This window comes from Carlito syrichta, unplaced genomic scaffold, assembly GCF_000164805.1.
Source record: "Carlito syrichta isolate Samal-C Ts95f unplaced genomic scaffold, Tarsius_syrichta-2.0.1 Scaffold179627, whole genome shotgun sequence".
In the NCBI taxonomy this organism is placed as follows: domain Eukaryota; kingdom Metazoa; phylum Chordata; class Mammalia; order Primates; family Tarsiidae; genus Carlito; species Carlito syrichta.
This window is the reverse complement of record NW_007123723.1, coordinates 228,735-252,785: the sequence shown is the minus strand read 5'-3', so window position 1 is coordinate 252,785 and position 24,051 is coordinate 228,735. Positions and strand designations below refer to the sequence as shown.

The 24,051-nt window shown below is 34.6% G+C and overlaps 1 protein-coding gene across 1 annotated transcript in view; it reads left to right on the top strand.

Moving 5' to 3' along the window:
- The window catches only part of LOC103252913 (calcium-activated potassium channel subunit alpha-1-like), a 37,955-nt gene extending 36,846 nt beyond the window's left edge, over positions 1 to 1,109 (top strand). The window contains exon 8 of the mRNA XM_008051504.1: positions 348 to 1,109. Within this exon, the coding sequence (XP_008049695.1) occupies positions 348 to 499 (152 nt within the window). The 3' untranslated portion in view covers positions 500 to 1,109. The remainder of the gene's footprint in view (positions 1 to 347) is intronic.
- Positions 1,110 to 24,051: the final 22,942 nt, after the last annotated feature.

Genomic DNA, 24,051 nt, shown 5'->3' with positions numbered 1-24,051 from the left:
TATATGCAACATCTCCTCTCCACCAAAGTTTTCGGGTCACAAAAGTACCTCCAGAGAACATTGCCACAGACTATTATCCAATCCCTCCTTATTCTCTGAGGTCCACCCATGTTGCCTCCGAGTCCCAATGGTACATTGTGTTCATCACTTGCTACAAGAAGCAGAGGTATGTTTCAGGTTCTGGGGTCCTCCCCACACTGCACTGTCTCTCTTAGCAATTACTCACTGTCAGCTTCTATTGATTACCTTTTTGCATTTTTCAATGAACTTTCCAAAGGCTTTACCCTAGGACTAATTAAACTTCTCATTTCTCCTTCTTGTTCTCTATCCATTTTGCCCTTTAGCAGAAAAGAAATGGTTTACAGATGAACCGGATAATGCCTATCCCAGAAACATTCAAATCAAGCCCATGAGTACCCACATGGCTAACCAGATCAACCAATATAAATCCACAAGCAGCTTGATTCCACCAATCAGAGAAGTTGAAGATGAATGTTGACTCCCAGGAGACCAGAACTATTTTTTTAAAGCCTGACAAACTTCATAAATGGTGACGTGACTTTTCTTCCTCTTACATGCTGAATCACTGGTGGAAACGTTAGGATAAGCAAGAATTGCAAGAAAATAAAGTAGACAGATCTTTCTCTTTGTCTGCCTTGAATATTGCTTCCATGTATTTTGGAAAAGAAAATAATTTCATTTATAAATGAACATACTAAAATAGTCATGTATAGCCTCTAGCATTTTAAATTATTTTTATTTATTAGAAAGAAAATATATTTTTTCTTTTCTTTTTCATTGTCAAATATCTTCCCTATATCCAAACAATGCAAAATCGAAATGAATAAGTGGCCAGACTCCTTAATGCGTTTTTCTCTTCTTTCTCTCTTTTTCTTTGAGGAGAATGATGGTCACCACCACAATTAATTGTAATTAAGGGAAATTAATTATTAAAACAATTTTACAATGGCCAACAATGTATACATGTATTTTAGTATATCCAAATAAGAAGACAACGGGGTAGGTAAATACCTACTCCTCTCCTGGATGGGTGTGTATTTTGATCGGCATTGACACCAGCTCTTAATAAATGGAAACATTTATTTTCACAGTTGAAAGTCATATTTTTGTAGTTTTAGTTTTCATTCTGTATTTCTCATCCCTTTGTTCATATATTAAAGGGGAAGACCTTCTTGCAGCTTTTCTACAATTGCCAGTTCAGCTTTGCTTGGCCAACTAAGGCTACCAGGAGGGTTATAGGCATACCTGGGGTGTCGAATCTGAGGCCCAGATACACATGAGACCTTGTTCTAGTGGTGGGGGCTCCTACATGCTATATGCTTCTTATTTCATATTTCCAAACCACCCGTGCAAGTCATGTCAGCTTTGGGAGCGTCTGGTGTGGACTTTCTCTCTACTCTCCAAGTCTCAGAGTTTCTAGCCTGAGAATTTGCAAAACCAGTGAAGAGTTTTACTTCACAATAGGATATGAGAGCGCCTTCATTCTCACTGAGTTTTTGTTTAAAAGCTAGAACATTTTCATGATCAAGGAGATGACATTTGCCCAGATATTAATTTGCATGCTTTCCTTTATTTAGTTGCTGGGGCCAAACACAAACTTGCTACAACAATTTAAAAAATAATACTAACAAAAGGAAAGCAATGAATGTACTCAATATAGACTGTTAGAAAAAGTTTTTGAAAATTACCAGCAGTGAAATGAAATCAAATGTATCAGCCACTTCAAACTGTGGTCAAAAGATTTTTCTAGCCATCAGACACAATTTCAGTGTCTCAGAGCTCTGCTGTTGTTTGCATGCTCGGTGTACAGTCGCCCGGCAACTGTTTTGTTCCGATCAACTTAGCAAGTTTTTCAACTTCAAAATTATCCATCTTTGATATGATCATCAGGATCTCTGGAGAAGCATGGACGTGATAGTGATTTTTATTTTCTTAAAAAGTATAAGCCATGGACACGTAAATGAACAAACTAAACAAAGTATCCCCCAAAGTCCCATGATATCTATTCCATTAACTCTTTAGGCCATGGCATTGTGGTACCTAGTTATGGTAGTGCAAATCAGATCAGAGCAAAGCAATGAGATCACTATGAAAACATATGTCCACTAAGTACTCCAATTACCAGCGTAGGTAAAATGAGCTTCCACCTCTGTCCACTCCCTGCAGAGCCAATATAGTCGTGCTGCCACTTTGTTAGGCATCGTCCTGCAGTGACTTGTCGGACTGTGGTTACTCTGTCGTCACATTTTGTAGAATTAGTTCTATAAAAGTATTGTGAATATAATGTTTGTCCAATTGGATTGTTTAAAACTACTTATAATTAATCACTAGTCTACTCAGCAGACTACAATTACGTCAACAGTCTATATTCAGGCTTATAAACATTTCTTGGTTTCCAACAGAAGTCAAATGTGTTTGTGGGGAGAATCTCTTGCTGGGATTTTGACAACTTTCCTGAAAGCTAGGCCTTCTTTTACATAATGATTTTGCATTGGGGTCACCTTAGTACATTCACGTCAATCCACGCTCTTCTTTCCTTCATGAACCATAGCGGGCTCTTCACTCTTGTTGCTGATCACCACCTCCAAATTTGCTATAGTTATTTGGTCTCTTCTGGCAGGCTCTGGTGGCCAAATAAAGGATCTTCTATTAACCAACACAGGGCACAGTGCCCCATTCCCCCTACCTTCTCCTCCCTCTGTCTCTCCCTACCAAGGCAGTCTAGAAGCAAAAATGCAAGCCCCATCTCAGCTCATGTTCATTTATGCATTTATGGCTAGAGATTTGAATCTAAATTAAAAAAAATAATCATAATGGTTAAGATGGTTTCCTATAGCAAAGGGCCCCTTGGTTCATCAACACCCCCAAACCCAAATTGGCAGAAATTAATTTTCTTTTAAGTTAGAGCAACAAGCTTATGCAGTTTGGCCTTTGTAATAATAAAATGTTTTTAACTAGAAAATAAAATCCGGCTTTTTTTTAAAGGAAGCACAAAAATAACTGGTTGGTGGCCCATTTGGTAAACACCAATGCCTGGCAAGTTGGAAGTGAGGTGGAAACAGAAGACTTGTAAAATCACTGGAGGGCTCAAGGGAATGCCAGGGCTTCTTCCTGATTTGTTTCTATTTTTGAGCTCTTTTGATCCTGAATCTTCACCCATCTCTACTGTGACAGATTGTCTTTCTGCCTATGTCCATCTCAGAACAATGATGGTCTTCTTTGGTATAGTCCACATTATAAGGCTCTGATCTCCAGTCCTAGTTTAGGGTTCCAGAAAATCCATCTTCCCAGACTAACAATTTTTGGGTGCTATGGAAACCAAAGACTCACCTGCAGGCAGTTTAGAAAACAGAAAGTATCTGTCTATAAGTACATCATCGCCTTTCTCATTGAGAAAACTTTCTGTCTAAGCAACTTATATTTTAGAGTACCAATTCGAACCAATATAAAAAACCTTAAATAAAAGTGATTGTGACTAAGGAATGTTGGAGAACACTCTGAAACGTTTTCCTTCCAAGGGTTGTGGCATTTTATGAAGTACTTTGTAAAAAATTTGATTGAAGACTTTAAATAAACAGACTATTAAAGCTGTTTGGTTAGGGTTGGAAAGGGGAGATGTGTGAACACATAAGAAATTTGGAGATATTTTTAGGTTGAAAGGGGGAAAAACCATATTTTCTACTTACAGTTGAATATGAAGATTAATATGAGCCACATTTGCAAATAACCGGTTATGAGCTTTGAATATTGAGTTTTTAAACTCTCCAAGTCTCAGTTACCTCATTTGTAAATGAGGATGATTTATCCAGATGACTCTATGATCCCTTTCAGATCCCAGAGGACATGATCTAAGTTAAGAGTAGGAACATGGGTGTGACTGCCTCTCTTTGGCCAAGCCCTTGGAGACAATTTGTCCAGGGCTGTAATAATGGTCCTTTTTGTTGCATTATCCAAACAATACTCCTAGCCTTAATGTGGTGAACATTTTCTGTTCTGGACATAGAATAGTTAGGTTCATTCTTGTGCTCCCAATTTGAAGTCTCCTTAGGTTCAGGCTGCAAATTTCTAAGTTCAAATATACCTGAATCATGTAGGTCAGATTTTTCCACCTATTTCTAGGGTTTTCTCCTCAAGCTCATCCCTGCTTTCCCTTATCCCTAGTTCAACATCCAGCTGTATCTAATCCCTTCACCTCTAACCTATATCTCCAATTAGAGATAGGGATTGAGTTAAGAGACTTGAGACCCTCAAATTCCTGCCATTTTTCCATTTATATTTGCTTAATGAGAATCTGGCCTTCAGGAAGTAACCAGTCTTCTCACTTTAGTTTCTGTCCTTTGCTTATTAGACTTTTTTCTTTCATTAATAAACCAACCATCTCTTTGCTATTTACATTCAAAGTGTAATTTATATCTTTAATTTTTTTTGTCAAAGAGAATCTCATGGAAGGAAGGGTGAAATGGAGAAAGGAAGGCAGGAAGGGAAAGAAACAAAGAATATATAACCAAATGACTAGGATGTGAGCTATCTCAACTCATAAAAGACTAAGTCAATCCATTCAACTTAGATATTGATTTCCAGGACAAAGTCTGTCCATTTTTTATTCTGTTCCTGTTTGCCGCTTTTGGAATGGTGGTAAACCACCAAACACTATGACCCTTGAAAGGGCCTTCACTATTTAGGGCCTGACCCACCCTCGTTGAAAAGCAAAAGAAACTGAGAATTCACTTATAATCTCACTGGTAAGTTACTTTTTTGTCGCTCTCCTTCCTACTTCATGTTCCCAAAGGGCATTTTTTTTTTCTATCCAGCCAAGATTATTTAACATATAAATCCTATAATTATTTGAGGAAGAGATGAGGCCCTTTAGATTTATTTATGAGAGAGTAGTAATTAGAAATGATTTCTAACCATTTGTACTAGCCACTTGGTCAGACTGGTTCTTTAAGTGGAGTCTGCTGTGGTTGGTTGTTGCCCATGCAGTACCAGTTGTTAATAATTTCAAGATTTTTACAAAAATAAGACAATTCAGAGAATGTCTTAAATTTTACTTCTGAAGGAACCAGAGAGCCTAATTTGCCATTTCTACGGTAAGTTTGCTTAAAACACATTTAAAAAGGAGCTTACATCCCCAAATGCAGGGGCTCCTTTAGCCCAATAGCAATTGGAAGCTCCATAACATCACAGCCCAGTGTGGTTATGTTGCAGAAATAATTCTGAGTTAGACTATCTGTAGTAGAACTTCCTCTTTTGTCATACTTTTTAGTACAAAAAAGGGCCTGAAACTCTTTATCTAAAGACAAGCCAAACTCAAGACATACATCAAGGAGCTGGGAAGAAAGAGCAAAAAATATATAATAAGCAGTATTTTAAAATACCATGAGTTATGGGCATGCATATAGTGCCAAGACTAGTTTTCATGTTGGAAGAAGGAAGAGGTTAAAGGGAATTATATTGGATTTTCCACGGAGACAGGATTGAGCCATGATGCATTTGTAGGAAAGTGATTTCAATAGATAGTCCATTTTGTCTACTGTGATAAGTTTGTGTAGGAGAATTGAGGAAAACTATGGAAGGGGCTGTAAAGTATAGTCTAAGGGTCAAACTAAGAGGTTGAGACTTGATTTAGAAAGTCATGGAAAGCCACGATGAGTTTTAAACAAAGATTAAGTAAGAGCTGCACATTTTTTAGGTTGAAAGTTACAAGATGTCAGTTCTTCCTGGGAGTTATCATGAGAGCACACACAAAACTGAATATTTTCTTAGCAGCATGAAGTTCTCAAAGGGCACAAACTCCGAGTCAACAATTTACCATGTGTAGCACCTGTCTTCCTCACACGTTTAGCTTCCTGTCACAGGACATTCAGACAGTATGTCCCTACTCAACTGAATTACTACAATGTCAACAACAGACTCAGAAAGTAGATTAGAAGTAGGAGCAGATATTCAGATTAAAAAAAAAATCTTCCAATCATACTACTTTCTAGACATTAATATAATAGGAACATGAAGCAAGGCATCAATAAATTGTAGAGAATAATTAATAATCCAAAACTGCCAAATATGACTTCTATTATTATAACATCCCTTCCGATAACCAGGTGGCCATTTCTTAGCAACCAGTTGGCATTCATTAAATATTTATAAAAGGGAAAAGGGAGCAAAGAAATTAGCACCATATAGCTCCTGCTGTCTATAAGCTTATCACCAACTAAAGAAAGAAAACATACTCACAGAACCATTAGAGAAAGATTAAGCAATAACAACACAGTAACACATTTCAACATGGCAGGAGTTAAAACAAGGGAGAAATGCTATGATTTGAAGTGGATCAGCAAGAGTTTTGAGAGAAAGAGGGATTTACGAGTTAGATAAGTAAAGTGTGAGCATTCCAAGTATGAAGGCAGGATCAACTGGCATGTAGAAGGGTAGGTGATGTTAATCAGTAACTGCTAACAGATATTTATTGAGTAGCAACTGCGTGCTCATTCCCGTACAAGATTTTTAGAGGAAGATGGCCCACCTGCTTAATTGGAAATATAATACATGCATATATTGAAAAGATCATGTGTGTTCACAAAACAGTTGTTCAATAAACAATATTTGAATAAATATGAACACAATAGAAAATAAGTGCTATAGACAATAATAGCTGTAGAAGCTTGGTTGGAGTTGTAGGGGCTGACTGTGTGTATGGGAAAGGCTGTTGGTGAAAGAAACACTTAATCTGAACCTCAAGGGCAAAACCATGTGGAGGAATAAGAAAGAATGGAAGGCAGGAAGGGGAGGCAGTGAATGCAAGCGGCTAAGAAATGTTGTGATGGATTCACCCAGGGTGGAAGAAGCTGAGGGCTATTCATAAGGGATGGCCTCACAGGCAAGAGAAGTAGGGAAAGTGAAGCAAAGGAGAGGAATACAACAGGCCCTGCAGAGAGCCCTGGAGGTATTTGTGTTGTGAGAAACCCAGATGAATTCTTCCAGGAAGACAGTGTAGGTTTAGAAGACTGGCTGGCAGATCTATTTGAGGGCTACAGTCATATTTTAAGGGACTAAAAGGAGTGAAATAAGTACACATTTTTTGGACAGGAGATCTAGAGTACTCCAGAACCAGGAAAATGAGAAACAAGAGAGAATTTTAAGAGAGGTTGAGTCATGTATGAGGTTGGAGATGAAGTATATTGGAGATGGTGACTCAGAAATAAAAAAAGACTCATTTGAAGGGCAGAAGTGACTTTGCTTATTTGTCTTTATACTCAGAGTATGTCATGAGGCCTGACCTAAGAGAGCAGTCAGTCAGTCACTGTATGTTACTTTGGATGCCATGGGGGATAAAGTCTGGACAGAACTGCTACTCTTTCTGGAGGACACAAAAAAGAGGGGTTCTTGAGATGGGCCTATCCTTTCATCTCCCCATTCGTGTCACTGTACTGTTCCTCATCTTCCCACTAAATAGCATACACATTGACTGGCAGCTTTGGTTTCAGGGGTCTGAAAACATGCTACGATCAGCCACATGCTTTGGTGGCTTTTATAAACAGGCAGTGTAAGGAGAGATGTTTTGGCCAGGCAAAAAACAGACCTAATTTCCAGGTAGATTTTAAATTTAAAAAGGTTTCCTTTAGTCTAATTATCCCCTTGGGGACTTCTGTGTTTCTTCTTTTTCTCCATTTTGCTATTCAGCAGAACAGGGACAGAAGTGACATCAAAGCTGTCCAGTGTGCCTGCCTCGGAAAGCATTACTGTTTAGAATCTTAGATGGAAATGTACACAAGGCACTGACATATGTCTTCCGGAACAACCCAACACTTCCCTCCTATGGGATTCAGGGTCAGTGTGAGAAGGCAGCTAACAGGGAAGGGAGACCCGCCAACAAGGTGGACTGAGCCCCACTTCCACACTAAACCAGAGCCTGTCCACCCCAGAGCAGTTCACTTCCCTCCCCTTCCTTCCACTGAATATAGCCTGAGACGCCTTTGACCAGAACTGCAACATTTCAAACATAAACTGAGATCTGCCGGGAAATCCTAATTAAAAACGTTCCATTCCCAGGTGACACAATCACATCCTGCCTAAAACTTCTGGCCCACATCCCACCACCCAGATGCTGGAAAGAAACCTTCCTACACTTAACACTAAAACCTACACTCCAGGTTTCTTTAGGGGACAAAGAAAATAAAAAGTACATACATGCAGAGGTCAGCCTACATGTTCATTAAGGAAAAAGAGCGTGGCTTATTCATCTTTCAATCTTTTGATTGTTGGCATTATGATTATGATTAATTACTATGACCTAATAGGAATTGAAGAAGAGAATATATGCTGGTGCTCTGAAATGATCTACCCAACTCTGTCATCTGTAACAACCAGTGATTACTCTCTTGTCTTGTAAAAAGGATTTGTACATAACTTGTACATGGTTTCATTTTGTATTTTTCGCAGATTAAAAATTTATGTATTTGTGTTCTAAAACAAGGAGTGTTTCTTGTGTCTTTGTAGCAGTCACAGGGTCATGGAGGTTTGGGGATGTGGTGGTGGTGACTGGCAGGGTTCCTGAGTGCTCATCAGGCTGCTTTCTCTCTCTGTTTCTCTCTCTCTCTCTCTCTCTCTCTTTCTCTCTTTCTCTCTTTCTCTCTCTCTCTCTCTCTCTCTCTCTCTTCCTCTCTTCCTCCCCCCCTTTTCTCTCTGATGAAGACAAAGTTGTGAACTGATAGGAGCCACGGGCTTGTCTTTTCAGCTTTGAGTGCAAACAGACCCTCACATTTCCAAGGAGACAGTCAGGGAGTGCTGTCCAAGACTGCAATGAGCAGTAGGGGAGAGGAAGAGCCACTACCATTAGATGTGGTGCCTGAGAGTACTACTGGGCCACAGCATGGCCAGTGGGATACATGCTCCTGCAGAAGGCTCCAGAAAGTGAGTCTCAAGTGGCATTCCAGAGGCTACTTGGAAAGCTAGAATGTTTCTCTCCTCAGTCACCTACTCTCCAGCAAGTTACCATTCCATGTCATTTACACAGGGAAACAATGTTCTTTCCCCCTGCATTTAGTTTATCAAAACCCAGGACAATCTGCTAAAGGCTTAACTCATCCTTCTCCACACCCACCACCCCAACGGGGCAATAGACGAAACTTCAACTTAAGGGAAAAAAGACTTCTTAAAAATGAATACTTCTGTGTCAGGGCCTTACTCTAAATCTCCTTTAGAACTTTATGAATTTGAACCCTTATTAAGTGGTTGGAGACTCTCAAGGGTAAGGCCTGTCTAGCCTCAAGAGTAGAGAAAGACCTGGAGAATGAGAAAAAGCCATTCAAATTATATAGATGTGATGTGTAGAATATACTGGGATTTAATGTGTTCTGGATAGTGTCTCATTTGTACATTAGCCAAATATTTACCGAAGAGCTATTATGTTCACAATCCTCAACTGGGAACTGGGGATACAGCAGTGAGGAATTCCATAATTCCAGCTCTCTAGTTTGGGGAGGGATGGGACCAACCATAAACAAGTAATAGCTATGTATTAAAAGTTGATCTATAGGAGTAAGCATAGTATGACATGAGCAACATATGAGGGGCACTTGGCTCTTCAAAGACCAGTATACCAATTGATTGATACTTTCAAAAGCAAATTTTCCTTCTACCTAAGCCAATGCAAGCCCAAACCAGAGCTCATCCCCAGGAGTCAGCAAGTGAAGATTTACCTGTCAGAATGTGCCAATTCCTGACAGCCTTTTGCACTCCAGTTTCTCAACTTGCCTTCTCCAATATTTGCTAACAAATCTGAATGTTGTTGGGGAATGTAATTGCAGAGCATATGGTCCCCATTAGTTAGGCAAACTCCACTGCCAAATTCGGCTCCAAGGAAGGAGTCTGCATAAAGGATGAAGTATTAGGAAAACATTGACAGTGACAGAGAAGGCAAATAAAAGAGATGAGACAGTGAGTTACAAAATAGCAGGCTCGGCAAACCCAGCACAATGAATGTGGAACATATTTTTCCATTTGTTGAGAAAACAATATATGTGAATTTGTACTAAAATCTCCCTGTAGCAAAAATCAAAGTAGACTATTCACCAGAATCAATGTTAACTGCTTTGCAATGTCAGATAAGATAGATTCTGCCTGGGAGAAAAACGTAGGGGGAACAGAATAGACAGTCTACTGAGGAAATAAAGCACGAACGACATCCAAATGTAAATATGGTCTTAACGCTATTTTAAATGTTACCGAACCAGGCCTTTGAGAGGAGAAACGGAATCTCATGCTTACTAACCTCTCACATTTAGAGAGAATGAAACATAGGCCAAAAGTCAGAGATACAAGGTCCCCGAAGACAGAAAAGATGATCAGACAAGGTTGGTGCCTGGAGCTTTATGGGGCAGAAGGCAGATACCCAGCCCAGTTCAGCTTCTGAAAATCACAGAGGACCCAGGGCAATGCCTGCAACCAGAAGTTGGCCTGACTGCTTGGCCTACTCTTCCAGGGAGCTAATATTGTGGGGGCTTCGCCCCACTGCCCACCATATGCTCACTGGTTTTCAGTCGGTTGTACTTCTCTCAACCCATACCTAATTTGACAGGTTTTTGTTTTTTGAAAACGCACTTTACCTTAATCAGATCTTTCAAAAAATAATGAACTTAATTTTTTTTCTAGAATCAGCAATTCCTTTCTTGAACTTCTATTTCTCTGGTTGACATGCTGCTTAATTCAGTTGCATACTATAACAGCAAATATAGATGTCTAAAAAGGCTTAGGACTGCTGTTCAACTCAGCTGGTAAGGAATCAGGAGCAGTATGCAAGGAGTTAGGTAAGGAGTAAGGATAGTATGCAAGTCCCACAATTTCACTGCACTGTAGAAACCCGTAAACATGTTCACGGGAAAGGAAGGAGATATCAACAATCCAGTTAGTGGGTCAGTAGTGTTTGGTTAAGAGAGCTTTGAAGGGAATCGACTTCCAATATCTATCAGTGTGGGACTAGTGAAGTGAATTTATTCACCCGTTCGGTACAGTACTAAGCACCCAGTAAAAATGATGAGATAAACTTAAGTGTATGAGGGCTTGGCAAACTATTTTTTGAGAGGAAATGCAGCTTGCCACCTCCTTCCTAAATAAAGTTTTATTGAAACATAGCTGTCAATTCATTGACTTATCATTACTGCTGATTTCCTGCTACAACAGCAGAGTTCAGTAACTGGGACAGTGTAAGTCTTATAAAGCCTAAAATATTTACTGTCTTACCTTTTACAAAAAAGGTTTACTGACTCTTGAGCTGTATTGCATATAAGGAGAAAATAAAATGTACAGTAGGATCCCATTTCTGTCAAATAATTAGGTATATTTATACATTCATTAGAATTTGGAAGGAAATAAGGTCAAGTCATAAACAGTGATTATCAGGAAATAGCAGGCAGCAGAGGGGAAAAATTAAAAGTTGTAGGCAGGACTTTTGCTTTTTTACTTTATACATTTTCATTTTGTTTAGGTTTATGTAGGTCAAACACACATAATTTTTATTATACACTGCATTTCACTTCAGGTCCCATTGACCAGAATGGGGTCCCATGACCACACCCAAAATAATAAAGGATTTGCTAGAAAAGGATATGATAATTGTGAGTTTGACTTAGACTTTGATCCAATCATGTTAAACTGGGGGGTGGGATCATCTCTTCTATTACATGGGTGAGAAATCCAGCCATCAAAAAAGGAGGTGTGATTGCAGAACAGGTCACCAAATAGTGGCCAAGATGAGATTTTACAGTGAATTTTCTTTTCATTTACATTGAAGTTTTTAAGTGATGGACAAAGTTAAACATCTTTTAATATTTTTGTTGCCAGTCTTTCCATTTATATCTCCTAATTAAACTTCTTATATAATTTTAGCTATCCAGTTCTTTAATTTGTTAATTAAATTTATTTTTAAAATTTTAAAAGTAATGCATACTCACCCCAAACAATTAAAAAAGGAGTAATTTCCTTGTACCGCCTCTATATTTTTCACCCTTTCAATTGTGAAACCAGTATTAACATATGCAAATATACACAAATGTGAAAAAATGATTAATAAAATCTTCCAAATAAAAAGTTAATATGACAAACATAAATTTGTGAATTACTTTTATTAATTAAAAATATATAAGCATATTCCTTTCAGATTAATGGATATAAATTGAACTTATCTTTTAAATTAACTTATCCTTTAATTAACTTATCCATTGAAAGCAATGAAATAAAATTAAATTTAAATGATAAAAATACATGGAAACTATTATTCTATCTTATATATATACCTAAGTTAAAGAGACACTCACTTTTATGTCATTCCAGTGTTTCTTATTCTTTTTCACCCTCTGGAGTTGCCTTTCTCTCTGATAGACAGGGCTGCTGCTCTCCTGAAGAGATACAAGTGATCAAGTGGTCAGAATTAAGGGTGAAGCCAAAGGTGAGAGTTTTAAGGATTGTGCTCTCTAGCTCATAGTTCTCCCCTTGCTTGCCAAAACCCAAACAACTCTTAATTATATCAGAATAAAAATTATATCAGAATAAAAAAAATGCATGTTTAAGGAGAGTGGTACTAGTGGCACTAAAAACAAGATATATATGAAATGTCTAAAATTTTAGAACTATCACATTTCCAAAAAAGCAAAAAAGCATACATAGATATAAAATAATAGATTAACCATCAAAAGGGGAAATAGAAAAGATAGAAAATATGATGGCAAATCTGTGACAAAAGGTGTTACATAAATATATAAAAATGAGTTAGTTGAATTTTTTTTAAAAGATCTATAGTAGAAAAGTAAAACTTGCCAGGCTCAGTGGCTCAGCCTGTAATTCCACACCTTTGGGAGGCTGAGGTGAGTGAATTGCCTGAGCCCGCGGGTTCGAGACTCGCCTGGGCAGCGAGACCTCATCTCTACAATAAATAAATAAAAAATCGGCTGGGCGTGGTAGCGTGTGCCTGTAATTCCAGCTACTTGGAAGGATGAGACTGAAGGATTGCTGGAGTCCAGCAGGCGAGGCTGCGGTCGCTGGAAACAACCCCTGCACTCCAGTCTGGGCGACCGAGTGAGACTCCAACTCAAACAACAAAAAAAGAAAAGTAAAACTCACATTAATAAGGGTACCTGATCCCAAACCAGGTGAAGTGAGTATCAGTGGGAAGCCCAAACTTCACCTGTAAGATGACCACTTATGTACCTAACCCTGAATTTTACCCCACATCTTTAAAATAAAAAAGAAGAAAAGTAAAACCCCAAAATAAAGTTATCAAAAAAAGAGATTTGGAATAATTGAAAGTAAAAGCATGCACAAAGGCATTTTGGGAAATTATAATTCTTTTCTTAAAAAACAGAGAATAGTATATTCTCTATATCAGACAATGTTAACATCGAGACAAAAATTATTGAATGAGAAAAAATATGGAACTTTTTATGATAAAGGTATAATACAATCACATGAGGTCAAATAACCATGGATATTAAACTCAAAACAATATGAGGGGACTTCCAAAAGTTCATGGAAAAATTTATTTAAAAGGTGAAAATAAAACGTATAAACTTTATTTCTTAACATAAGCTCTATCAAGGTCAGACAATTTTTGTAAGCAATGATTACCATCCCTAAAATAACTGAGAATCCTGGGAATTTAACCATGTCAGTGCAGTTCTTTTTTTTTTTTTTTACTTTATTGGCTGAAGTTAAATGGACCTTTTGCAGATATTTTATTAATAGATTAGGAAACAAAAATAAATCAGAAGAAGCCAAATCAAGACTATAAGATATTTAATGATTTTCCATTGAAACTCTCACAAAATTACTTTTGTTTTATGAAGGAAATGAGCATAGACAGTGTCATGGTGGGAAAAGACTCTCTGATGAGGATTTCCTGGGCAATTTTCAGCTAAAACTTTGGCTAACTTTCTCAAAACACTCTCATAATACACAGATATTATTCCTCTTTGGCTCTCCAGAAACTCAACAAAAAAAAAAATGCCTTAAGCATCCAAACAAAACAAACATAAAATCTATTACCATGACTTTTGGTCTTGATGGGGCCTCTTCTACCTCTTGGTAGCCACTGCTTTGATTGTGTTTTATGCTTAGGATTGTACCAATAAAGCCATGTTTCACCTCTTGTTACAATTCTTCAAAGAGACGAATGCTTCAGGATCTTGATCCTGCTTGTTTTAAATTTCTGTTGAAAGCTATGTTTTTGTCTGCAGCTGATTTTGCTGATTTTGGTGCAATAGTCTTGGCACCCATCAAGTGAAAAATTTGCTCTATTTTAATTTTTCAGACAGAACAGTGTAAGCCGAACTAATTGAGACGTCCATAGTGTTGACTGTTGTTTCTGTTGTTAGTTGTCAGTCCTCTTCAATTATGAAATAAACAAGATTAATTTTTTCCTTGCAAATTGATGTGGATAGTATGCTGCTGCAGGCTTCATCTTCAACATCATCTCATTCCTTCTTAAAATGAGTTATTTATTTGTAAACTGCTGATTTCTTGGAGCATTGTCCTCATAAACTTTTCAGAAAGCATAAATGATTTCACTGTTCTTCCATCTAAGCTTCACAATTAATTTGATGTTTGTTCTTGCTTCAGTTTTAGCAGAATTCATGTTGCTCTGATATGAGTGCTTTTCAAACTGATGTCCTATGCTGCTTAGTGCCTCAAACTTGATCCTGTTTGGATATGTTATAACAAGTTAGTACTCATTTGCTTCGGTGGAAAAAAAATTGGAAATCCATGCATAGTTTTTTCATAAATGCATTTTCCATGAACTTTTATGAACTTTTGTAAACACCAAGTATGTGAAATGCAGGAGCATTTGAAGCAATTGGGAGTAGGAGATGTTTATTCATTTCTTTTATCCTATGAAAGATCAAGTGGATAAAAATAAGCAAGTCTATAAAATAATTGACATTATTAATAAGGCAGAATACATATGTAAATTTTATATGTAGGTATGTGTTATACTTATAGCTTTACATATGTATACTTACATGTGGGCATACTCAAAATATATACACACACAAACCACTGTGTGTCTCTCTGTATGTGTGTGAGTATATATATATATGTGTGTGTGTGTGTATATACACTTATGTATATAGAAAACAGAACACATTACCTTTTCAGATGTTCATGAAGCATTCTCGAAAATTCATAATATATTTTTCTGCAAAATACCAATAAACTTCTAAAAAAGAAATTATACATGTTATTCAATGCAAGAAAATTAGTAACTGATAACAAGACCAGAAAGAAACAATAAGCCTACTAGCTGGAAATTAACTTATTTTAAAGCAAAAATCAAAACCAAAATTAGAGATTATATAGAAAATGACAATAGTATAAATACTATGTATCAGGATCTATAAAATTCTACCAAGCACTACTCAAAGAAACATATATATAAACATATATAAATACATATAAGAAATAAATAATAAAATAAATAAACTCAGCAGACAACACAAGGAGTTAGAGAGAAAGTAAATGAAATAAACTTTAGAGGTGCAAAAGAAATTGAGCTAAAAAAATTGAAACAGACATTAATGAATTACACAACAAAAAATTTGTTGGACAATACATGAAAAAAAACAATTCCATGGAAATAAAAAAACTCCAATAAAATAACAAAGAAGAAAGCACAAATTCACAAAAGTATAAATAGAGAAAACTGCAAATTCAAATAATATAAATATCAGATGTGCTTAATTCTGTTAAAGTAAATTTGAAAATCTGGATAAAATGAAAGACTTAGAAAAATGTAAACTGGTGCTAGGAGACAGACAAACTGAAATTAGCATATTGCACTGGGAAAAATAAAGACTATTGTTGAAATGTAATGACCCCAGTTTAAAAAAAACAACAACTTATTAGGCCTATACAATTTTGTAAGTGAATTCTACTGAAAACCTAAAGACAAATATGTTTAATGCTATTTCAGAAAATAGAGAAAATTAATACTTCCAACTATTTTATGAAATGGTCAAAACATTGCTTACAAACCTGACAATGATGGCAAAAAAAATTGCCGATGAATTTCACTTATTAATATTGATTTAAGTATGATAAATATGAAGACAAATTTTGCTACATATATAAAATACGAGCTTCAATATTAGGAATAATCCAGTGTAATTCTCCATATAAACACTTGAGAGGAAAATCATATTGAAGTTTTTATATATGGTGGAAGAGATTTGATAAAATCTCACATCTATTCTTGATAAAGATTATCATAAAGTAGGAATCAATTGTGAATTTGTTAGCATTATAAATAATTTGAAGTTAGTTCTTAACCAACATTAACTATAACAATGAAACTCCAGAAGTCTCTTAACTCACATAAAAATTCTAGAAAGAAGTTTAATAATATTTAATTTTGTTTATTATGACCAACTTATTTTAAAAAGTGAAATGTCTTTAAAAATTGGAATAGAAGTAATATTTTTGTTATTTGCATTATAATTATGTTTATGACAAATCCAAGAGAATCAAATGGAAAATGCTGACAAATTATAAAATAATTAAATAAACTGACTGGGTAAAAATTTGAACTACAAAAGATAATAGTGTTTCTAGATATAATTATAAAATATAAAAATGTAAAAATATAATGTTAAAATATTTTTTAAATGAAAGAAAATATATTAGCTGAAACAATTAAAAATCAAAACTTAATTTGTTTAAAAGAAATAGTCAGTGAAAAGATACTCAGTATTATCAGTCATCAGAGAAATGCAAATTAAAACTACAGGAAAATACAACTTCATATATACTAGGATGGCTAAAATGAAAAAGACTAGGAAGAGTCATGAGGATGTCAAGCAAGCAGAGCTTCTATATGTTGTTGGTGGTAATGTCACTTTGGAAAACAGTTTCTCAGTGCCTGGTAAAGTTATCATGTATTTTCTATAAAACCCTTCAATTCCACTTACAGAAATAAAAATACATTCACAACATCTTTATTTTGAATAATCCCAAACAGGAAACAACCCAAAGTCTATCAAAAAGTGAATATATAAACAAATTATAATATATTCATGCAATGAATTACAACACAGCAATGAAAAAAATGAACTAGTGCATGAATTCAAAAAATAATATGCTGAGTCAAAAAAAAATACAAAAAAGATAGATACTATTTAATTGCATTTATATAAAACTCTAGAAAAACCACACCTATAGTGATAGAAAACAGGTAAGTGGTTGCTTAGGGACAGGCAAAAGAGGAGAGGATTGACTGGGATATGATACAATGAAAATTTGGGGGTGGTAGAAGTTTTCTGTGCTTTATTGTGGCAACAATTACATGGCTGTATAAAATTTGTCATATCAAGGGAATATATAATTAAAATCAGTACATTTTATATGTAAACTATGCCACAATAAGGTTGGCTAAAAGAAAGATAAATTATAAAGTGACAATAATCAAAACTATGTCATACTGATTATTGACTTGACAGAGAGATCAGAAAGAAGAGACCAACAATTTCTTCCACATATCTAGTAATTTAGCATATGATAGATGACATTTCTAAGTGGAAGAGAGATAGGTACATTCAAATGATATTGAGTTAGAATAGCAATGGGGTGAAAAGCAAGGCTTCATGCTTATTATGGGTTTAATTCTGTCACCCAGAAAGATTTACTGAAGTTTTAACCCACAGTACCTCAGAAGATTGGGAAATAGTGTAATTGCAGATGTAATTGATAAATATGAGGTCACATGGTGGGCGATAATCCAATATGACTGATATGTTCATAAGAAGAAACAGAGACACAGATGGAAGATGGCCCTGTGATGATAAAGGCAGAGATTGAAGTGAAGTATTGGCAAGCAAAAGAGATTTCTGGCTACTACCAGAAGCTAGGAAGAGGCCAAAAAAATTCTACACAGAGTCTAGAACTTCTTGCGTGCAGAATGATGAAAGAATAAGTTTCTGGTTTTTTAAGTCACCCAGTTGAGGTATTTTATTATAGCCTAGGAAATTAATTTAAGCCTGTATAATTACTTAAGCAAAAAATAAGTATTGAAAAGGTTAAGAAGAAAAAGTAATATGCCAGAGACCAGCTTCAGCCAGGTTCAGGGTACCCCAAAGGTGGAGACGGCGTTGGCGATTGGGGGAAAGAAGAGAGAAAGAAAGAGACTGAACTCCAGTCTAGTGCAGAAGCGAATGAATGTTATTGGGAGTTACAACGGGTCTTTTATACACAAAGTCAGATGTGGGAGGGGTGTCCCCCACCCACCAGAAACCTTAATCCATGAAAACTTAATCAATGATTCCCTTTAAACATTTTTCATATGATAATCTTAAAATCCCATAACAAAGGATAACCTAATCTGTGACTGACATATTCTATAAACCTTTTTCATCCTAAACTGATTGATTTATGCCAAGTTAAACAATTCTATAGAAGCTTAAGTATTTACTTTACAACCGAAAGTGGCCCATCCCAGAATATTTGGAATGTGGCCCAGTCAAAAGTTCACAGCGGGCTACCTGCAAGTAACCCAGGCGCATTCTTTCAACAAAATGGCTGTCTTCTAAAACTATAGTCTACAATTTACACCTTCAATAAATCCTAAGATCATGACCCAGAAGCCTGCGACCAATACTAAGGCTCTTAGATGTGACACAAGTTTGAATTATAAGTTGTGTGAAAGCCAAAACTGCAGTTTGTGGAAGAATGGGAGCAATGAGCTTCTAAAGTTAGCTTGTGTTCGTCCTGGTCTCAGAGTTTTTATGTTTTGAGCTCACAGGAGCTTAATCTGGTTAGTGCTGAGTAGAAAGGGGGAGGAAATGGGGTCAACAGTTCCCGAATGCATCCTAGTGGTCTCAGGGTCAACGGCCCTTCCTGATCCCTAATGCTCAGTGGGCCTCCATGGCCAGCTCCCAACAGTAATAGAAGAAAATATACCAGACATGAAAAGTAAACTTTGGATTGGGTATGTTATATAGCATAGTACTATGACATAATAGCAAAAGCCAAAAATTAAGACATTGCTATAAACAACTAAGCAATTTTTAAGGTATTCACATAAAAATAATAAAATATGTATATTTCTTGATTTGATTTACTAAGGTTTGAGCATCTTTTTCTATGTCTGAGAGAGAAATTGTGTTTTTTTCAATATTTGGAAAGTGTTTCCATTCATTTCCAAGTCTTGGCATCAAGATTAAACTGGCCTAATATAATGAACTGTAAAGTGCTCCCACTTTTTCTATTCTCTGGAAGAGCATATATAAAATTAGTCCTATTTTCTTCCATATTCTTTGGAAAAATTCACTTGGGAAACGGTCTGTACTTGAAGATTACTGTGTGAGAAGGACTTTGATTGCAGATGCAATATATACTTAGTAGAGGTAGAGCTATTTTGATTTTCTTTCTCCTCTTCTGTTGGTTTTGATGAATTGTGTTTTTCTACAAATTTGTCTGTTTCATGTAAATTTTCAAAAATTTTAGTAAAATTATAAGATCTTTTAAGTACCTTTTTAATAGTGAAAGCAGCTATAGAAATGTCTTCTTTTTGCCTTGTTATTAGTAATTTGTGTATTTCATTTTCCTGATGCAAATGTCCTTTTAATTTATTTTATGGAGAGTATATTTGTGATGAACTTAGTTTTTTGCTTTCCTGAAAATAACTTTATTTTTCACTTTCCCTTGAATGATAGTTTAGTTAGGAAATATAATTCTAGTTTAGTTTAAGCATTCTCAGCAGTGTAATAATCTTTCCATTTTAGATAATTTCTCTTTTCTTACTGGCTATGTACAAAATACTATCTTTGTCTTTGCTGTTTACAATGAGTGGAAATTGCCTATTTCATGCAAATTTTCAAAATTTTTAGGATAAAGTTAATTATAACATTCTTTTATTATCTTTCTAATATTGGGTGAATCTACAGAAATGTCCTCTTTTTTATTATAGGCAATTTGTAACTTTCTTTTTATTTTTTAGGAAATCAATCATATTAGTGTATTAGTTTTTCAAATAATCCACTTTTGGACTGGAATAATAAAAATAATTCTAAAAGTAAAGTGTGAAATCCAGAATGAAGGATAGGCAAAGAAATGAGCAAGTAAGTGAGTAAATATGAAAGCAATGACTATAAAAAAGAAAAGCAATAAATGGAAAACAAAGGAAAACAATTTAACAATATAAGAGGGATAGATTTAGAGTAATGATCAGATTTAAAACATTCTACATTCTTTGAATTATTCACAGAAAGAGCTAAAATTTTTAAATTATTAAGTTTAGATGTTAAAATCTAAGAGTAACCATTAAAAGGAAGAAATTGAGTTTATAACTTTCAATTGAATAGAGGAGATAATGCAACAAGAAAAAAAATCTATCCAAAGTAAGCCAGAAAAATAATTTTTTTAAAAGAGAAGCATCAAAAAGACAGTACAATTAGGGTGGTAGAAGTAAATATAAATAGACATAAATGAGTCAAACACTTTTAGTTAAAGATTAGTTAAAACAGTGTTTATGGAACTTCCATCGCTTCCCAGACTTTTGACTGAGATCAAGTGTGGTTCTGACTGATTATAGGTTACTAGATTATTAATACTGATTTCTAAAACCTCTGCTCTGAATAATAAAAGCAAATACTTATGGACCTAGAAGGATTCTGAAAAATAAAAATAAAAAACCTTTAAGTTTTTAATATGAGACAAATAGAACAGGAGAACAACAACAACAAAAACTTTATAATAGACATACTGAATACAGCTATAAATAGTTTGCCAAAAGTATATATAATTCTAGACTCATAGGCATCCAATAACCTGACATCTGACCTCAAAATATTTTTTAAAATAGTAACTCTTAAAACAAAGAAATATTAAAGTATGCCCTACTGGATGGAATATTCTATCTCAATATAAGACAGATTATGTAGACCAAAATGGATAGAATTGGAAATAGTTTGATATAAAAGTATGTATAAAAAACTAAGAAGCTTATTTAATTGGCAGCTATAGAATACTGTGTTCAACATATACAGCATGTTTTGAGAACACACATTATTCTCAGGTAGACAGGAAATATTTAGAAAAAAAAAACCATATAACTAATGTGTAAAGCAAACCTCCATAAACTTGAAATAAATAGTCTTAAGTCAAAGAACAAATCAATTGGGGAATTAGAAAATCTTTGTACCTGAAAATTAATGAATATTTTACACATGAAAATTTATGGAGTACAGATCAAGTGGTACTTAAGGGGAAATCCAAAGACATACAAGTCTTAATTAGAAATAAAAAAAAGCTCCAATTGATGAATTTAGCATTTATCTCAAAAATTAAAAAAAAAAGAACCTAGCAGAATAAACAATAAAAAAGTAAAAACAAGGAAACAATTAAAGGCAGGCATAGAAAGCTGTAAAAATGAAGATCTGATAGAATGCATAAGCTTTAAAGCCAAGAGTTTCTTCTTTGAAAATTCAAATATGGATTTAAACAAAACAATGACAAAGAAGAAACAAATAATATTAGATATGCAAAATGGACATAGCTAGAAATATATTTAATATTAAAAACAATACTATCATTTATGCTAATCAGTTAATACATTTTAGTAAAGTCAAAATTTTAATAAAAGATAAAATTTATCCAAATTTGTTTAAGATATAAGAGAAAAGTCAAAAGACATGAAATAATTAATAAAACTGGTAAACTGGTAAACCTATTAGGGTTTAGAGTTTTTTTTAATTGGAGGATTTACATTGAAGAATAAATTATTTCAATATAAGGCAAATTATTTCAGAGTATAGAAAAAGGAAAATAAACTTACAGAATGAGAGAGGAAAATTACACATTATTTTTATTCACTAACATACAACATGCAAAAGCCCTAAGCAGATTAAATTTAGTAATGTATCATTAAAAAGATGATACATCAAAACCAAGCTGGATTTAACAAAATCATGCAAGTTTAGTTCCATCTTTTGAAAATTTATCCCAAAATCGATAACTTAATTTTTAAAACATAAAAAGTATATGATTATGGCAATAGATACAAAGTCTTTTAAAAACTCATCTTTCACTTACATTTAAAAAGTCTGAGCAAATGAGGAAAAATAAAAATTTTAATAATCTGACTAAGGGCATCTAAAAAATTGACAGCAAACATGTTAATTCATGGTAGAAACTTGAAATTATTTGCTTAAGATTGGAAATAAGAGAAAAATTTTATTGTTACTACTTTGACTTAACATTATTCTGGAAGTCTTAACCAATATAGTAAAGAGAAAGAAAGAATGAGAGAGACAAAAAGAGGAGGGGCCATGGGAGATAAGGACAGAAGGAAGAAAGAAGGAAGGAAGGGGGGGAGGGAGGGAAGAAGAAAGGAAGGAAGAAGGAAGGAAGGGAGGGAAGGAGGGAAGAAAAAAGGAAGGAAGAAGGAAGGCAGGCAGACTATGACTTAGGAAGGAAGAAACAAATTATATCTTGGGTTATTTGATTTTTATTGTTGAGTTATAAGAGTTCTTTACATGTTCTGGATACTAACTCCTTATCAGACACATAATCTGCAAATATTTTTCTACTATTCCACAGGTTGCCTTTTCACTCTGTTGATTGTTCCATAAGTTTTAAAAGTTTTTCACTCATTTTGTAGCAAAGGTCAGTGCATCAATCCTTTATATGGTTAAATAGTAGCCCATTACATGAATATACTACTTTTATTAGCCATCCATAGATATACTACTTTTATTAGCCACCCATAAATTTTGTATACACTTTTTGCCTATTGCAAATATTGCCACTCTGAATATTCATGTACAATTATCTTCATTCCTCTTGGGTAAATAACTAGAAGTGAAATTGCTAGCTTTGAGAAGGTGCCAGTCTGTTTTCCAAAGGGGTTGCATCATTTTACATCTCCACCAGTAGCATATGAGGGTTTCAAATTCTCCAACTCTTGTTACTATTTCTGTTTTTATTTAATAGAGTCAACCTAGTGGATATAAAGTGATATCACCCTATGGTTTTTATTTGTATTTTCCTGATGACTAATTATGTGAAGCATCTTTTTATGTGCTTATTGGCCATTTGTTTATCATCTTTGGAATAATACATATTGAGATATTTTGCCCATTTTAACTGAATTTGTATTATTGAGTGATAATAGTTCCTTATATGTTATAGATAGAAGTCAATTATCAAATATATGATTTACAAAATTTTTCTCCTTTACTATGAATTGTCTTTTCACTTTCTTAAAATATTCTTTGATGTAAATCTTTTTAATATTGGTCTATCACAGAAGGATCTATCACAGAAACAAGGAACTGAGTACCACATGTTCTGACTCATAAGCGAATCCTGAACATTTAGCATAATACTATAAGAAAGTGATTTGTCTATTATTTTGTCTACTATTTCTTGGCTGACTTGTGCTTTTTGGTATCATTCCTAATAAGATGTTCTAATTCAAAGTCTTGAAGACTTTCTCCTGCATTTTCTTCAAAGAGTTTTGTAGTTTTCACTCTTACACTGGGTCCCGGATCTTTTTGGAATTTTAAAAAATATTTTATTTTATACTTTTTACTTTTCATTTTATATATGTCTCATGTCATTTTCCCCCATATCTCCTTTACTGCTTTCCTTTTCATTCAACGAAAATGTTCTATTATAACACATAATTATTTAATATTTTTTGCTGTAGTTTTTGAGTTATTTTCTTAGTAGTTACTCTTTGGCTTACAGTACGTATCTTATAAGAATCTACTAACTTAATTTCAGGGAGCTATAAAAATGATACTAATACATAGTTATGTTGTCTCTTCATATTTTCTGTGTTTTTGCTTTATCTATGTTACAAATACATATAATAAAAATCCAACAATACATCATTATAATTACTGATTAACATACTGTATGTTTCTTAAAGGAGCAGAGAGATGAAAGGAGAACAAGTATATTTAGGGTTGGGCAGAAGAAGCAGAAAACTTGAAAATAGATTGATAAAGTTTATATAATACAAAGGAGAGAGAGAAAGAAGAATGAAGA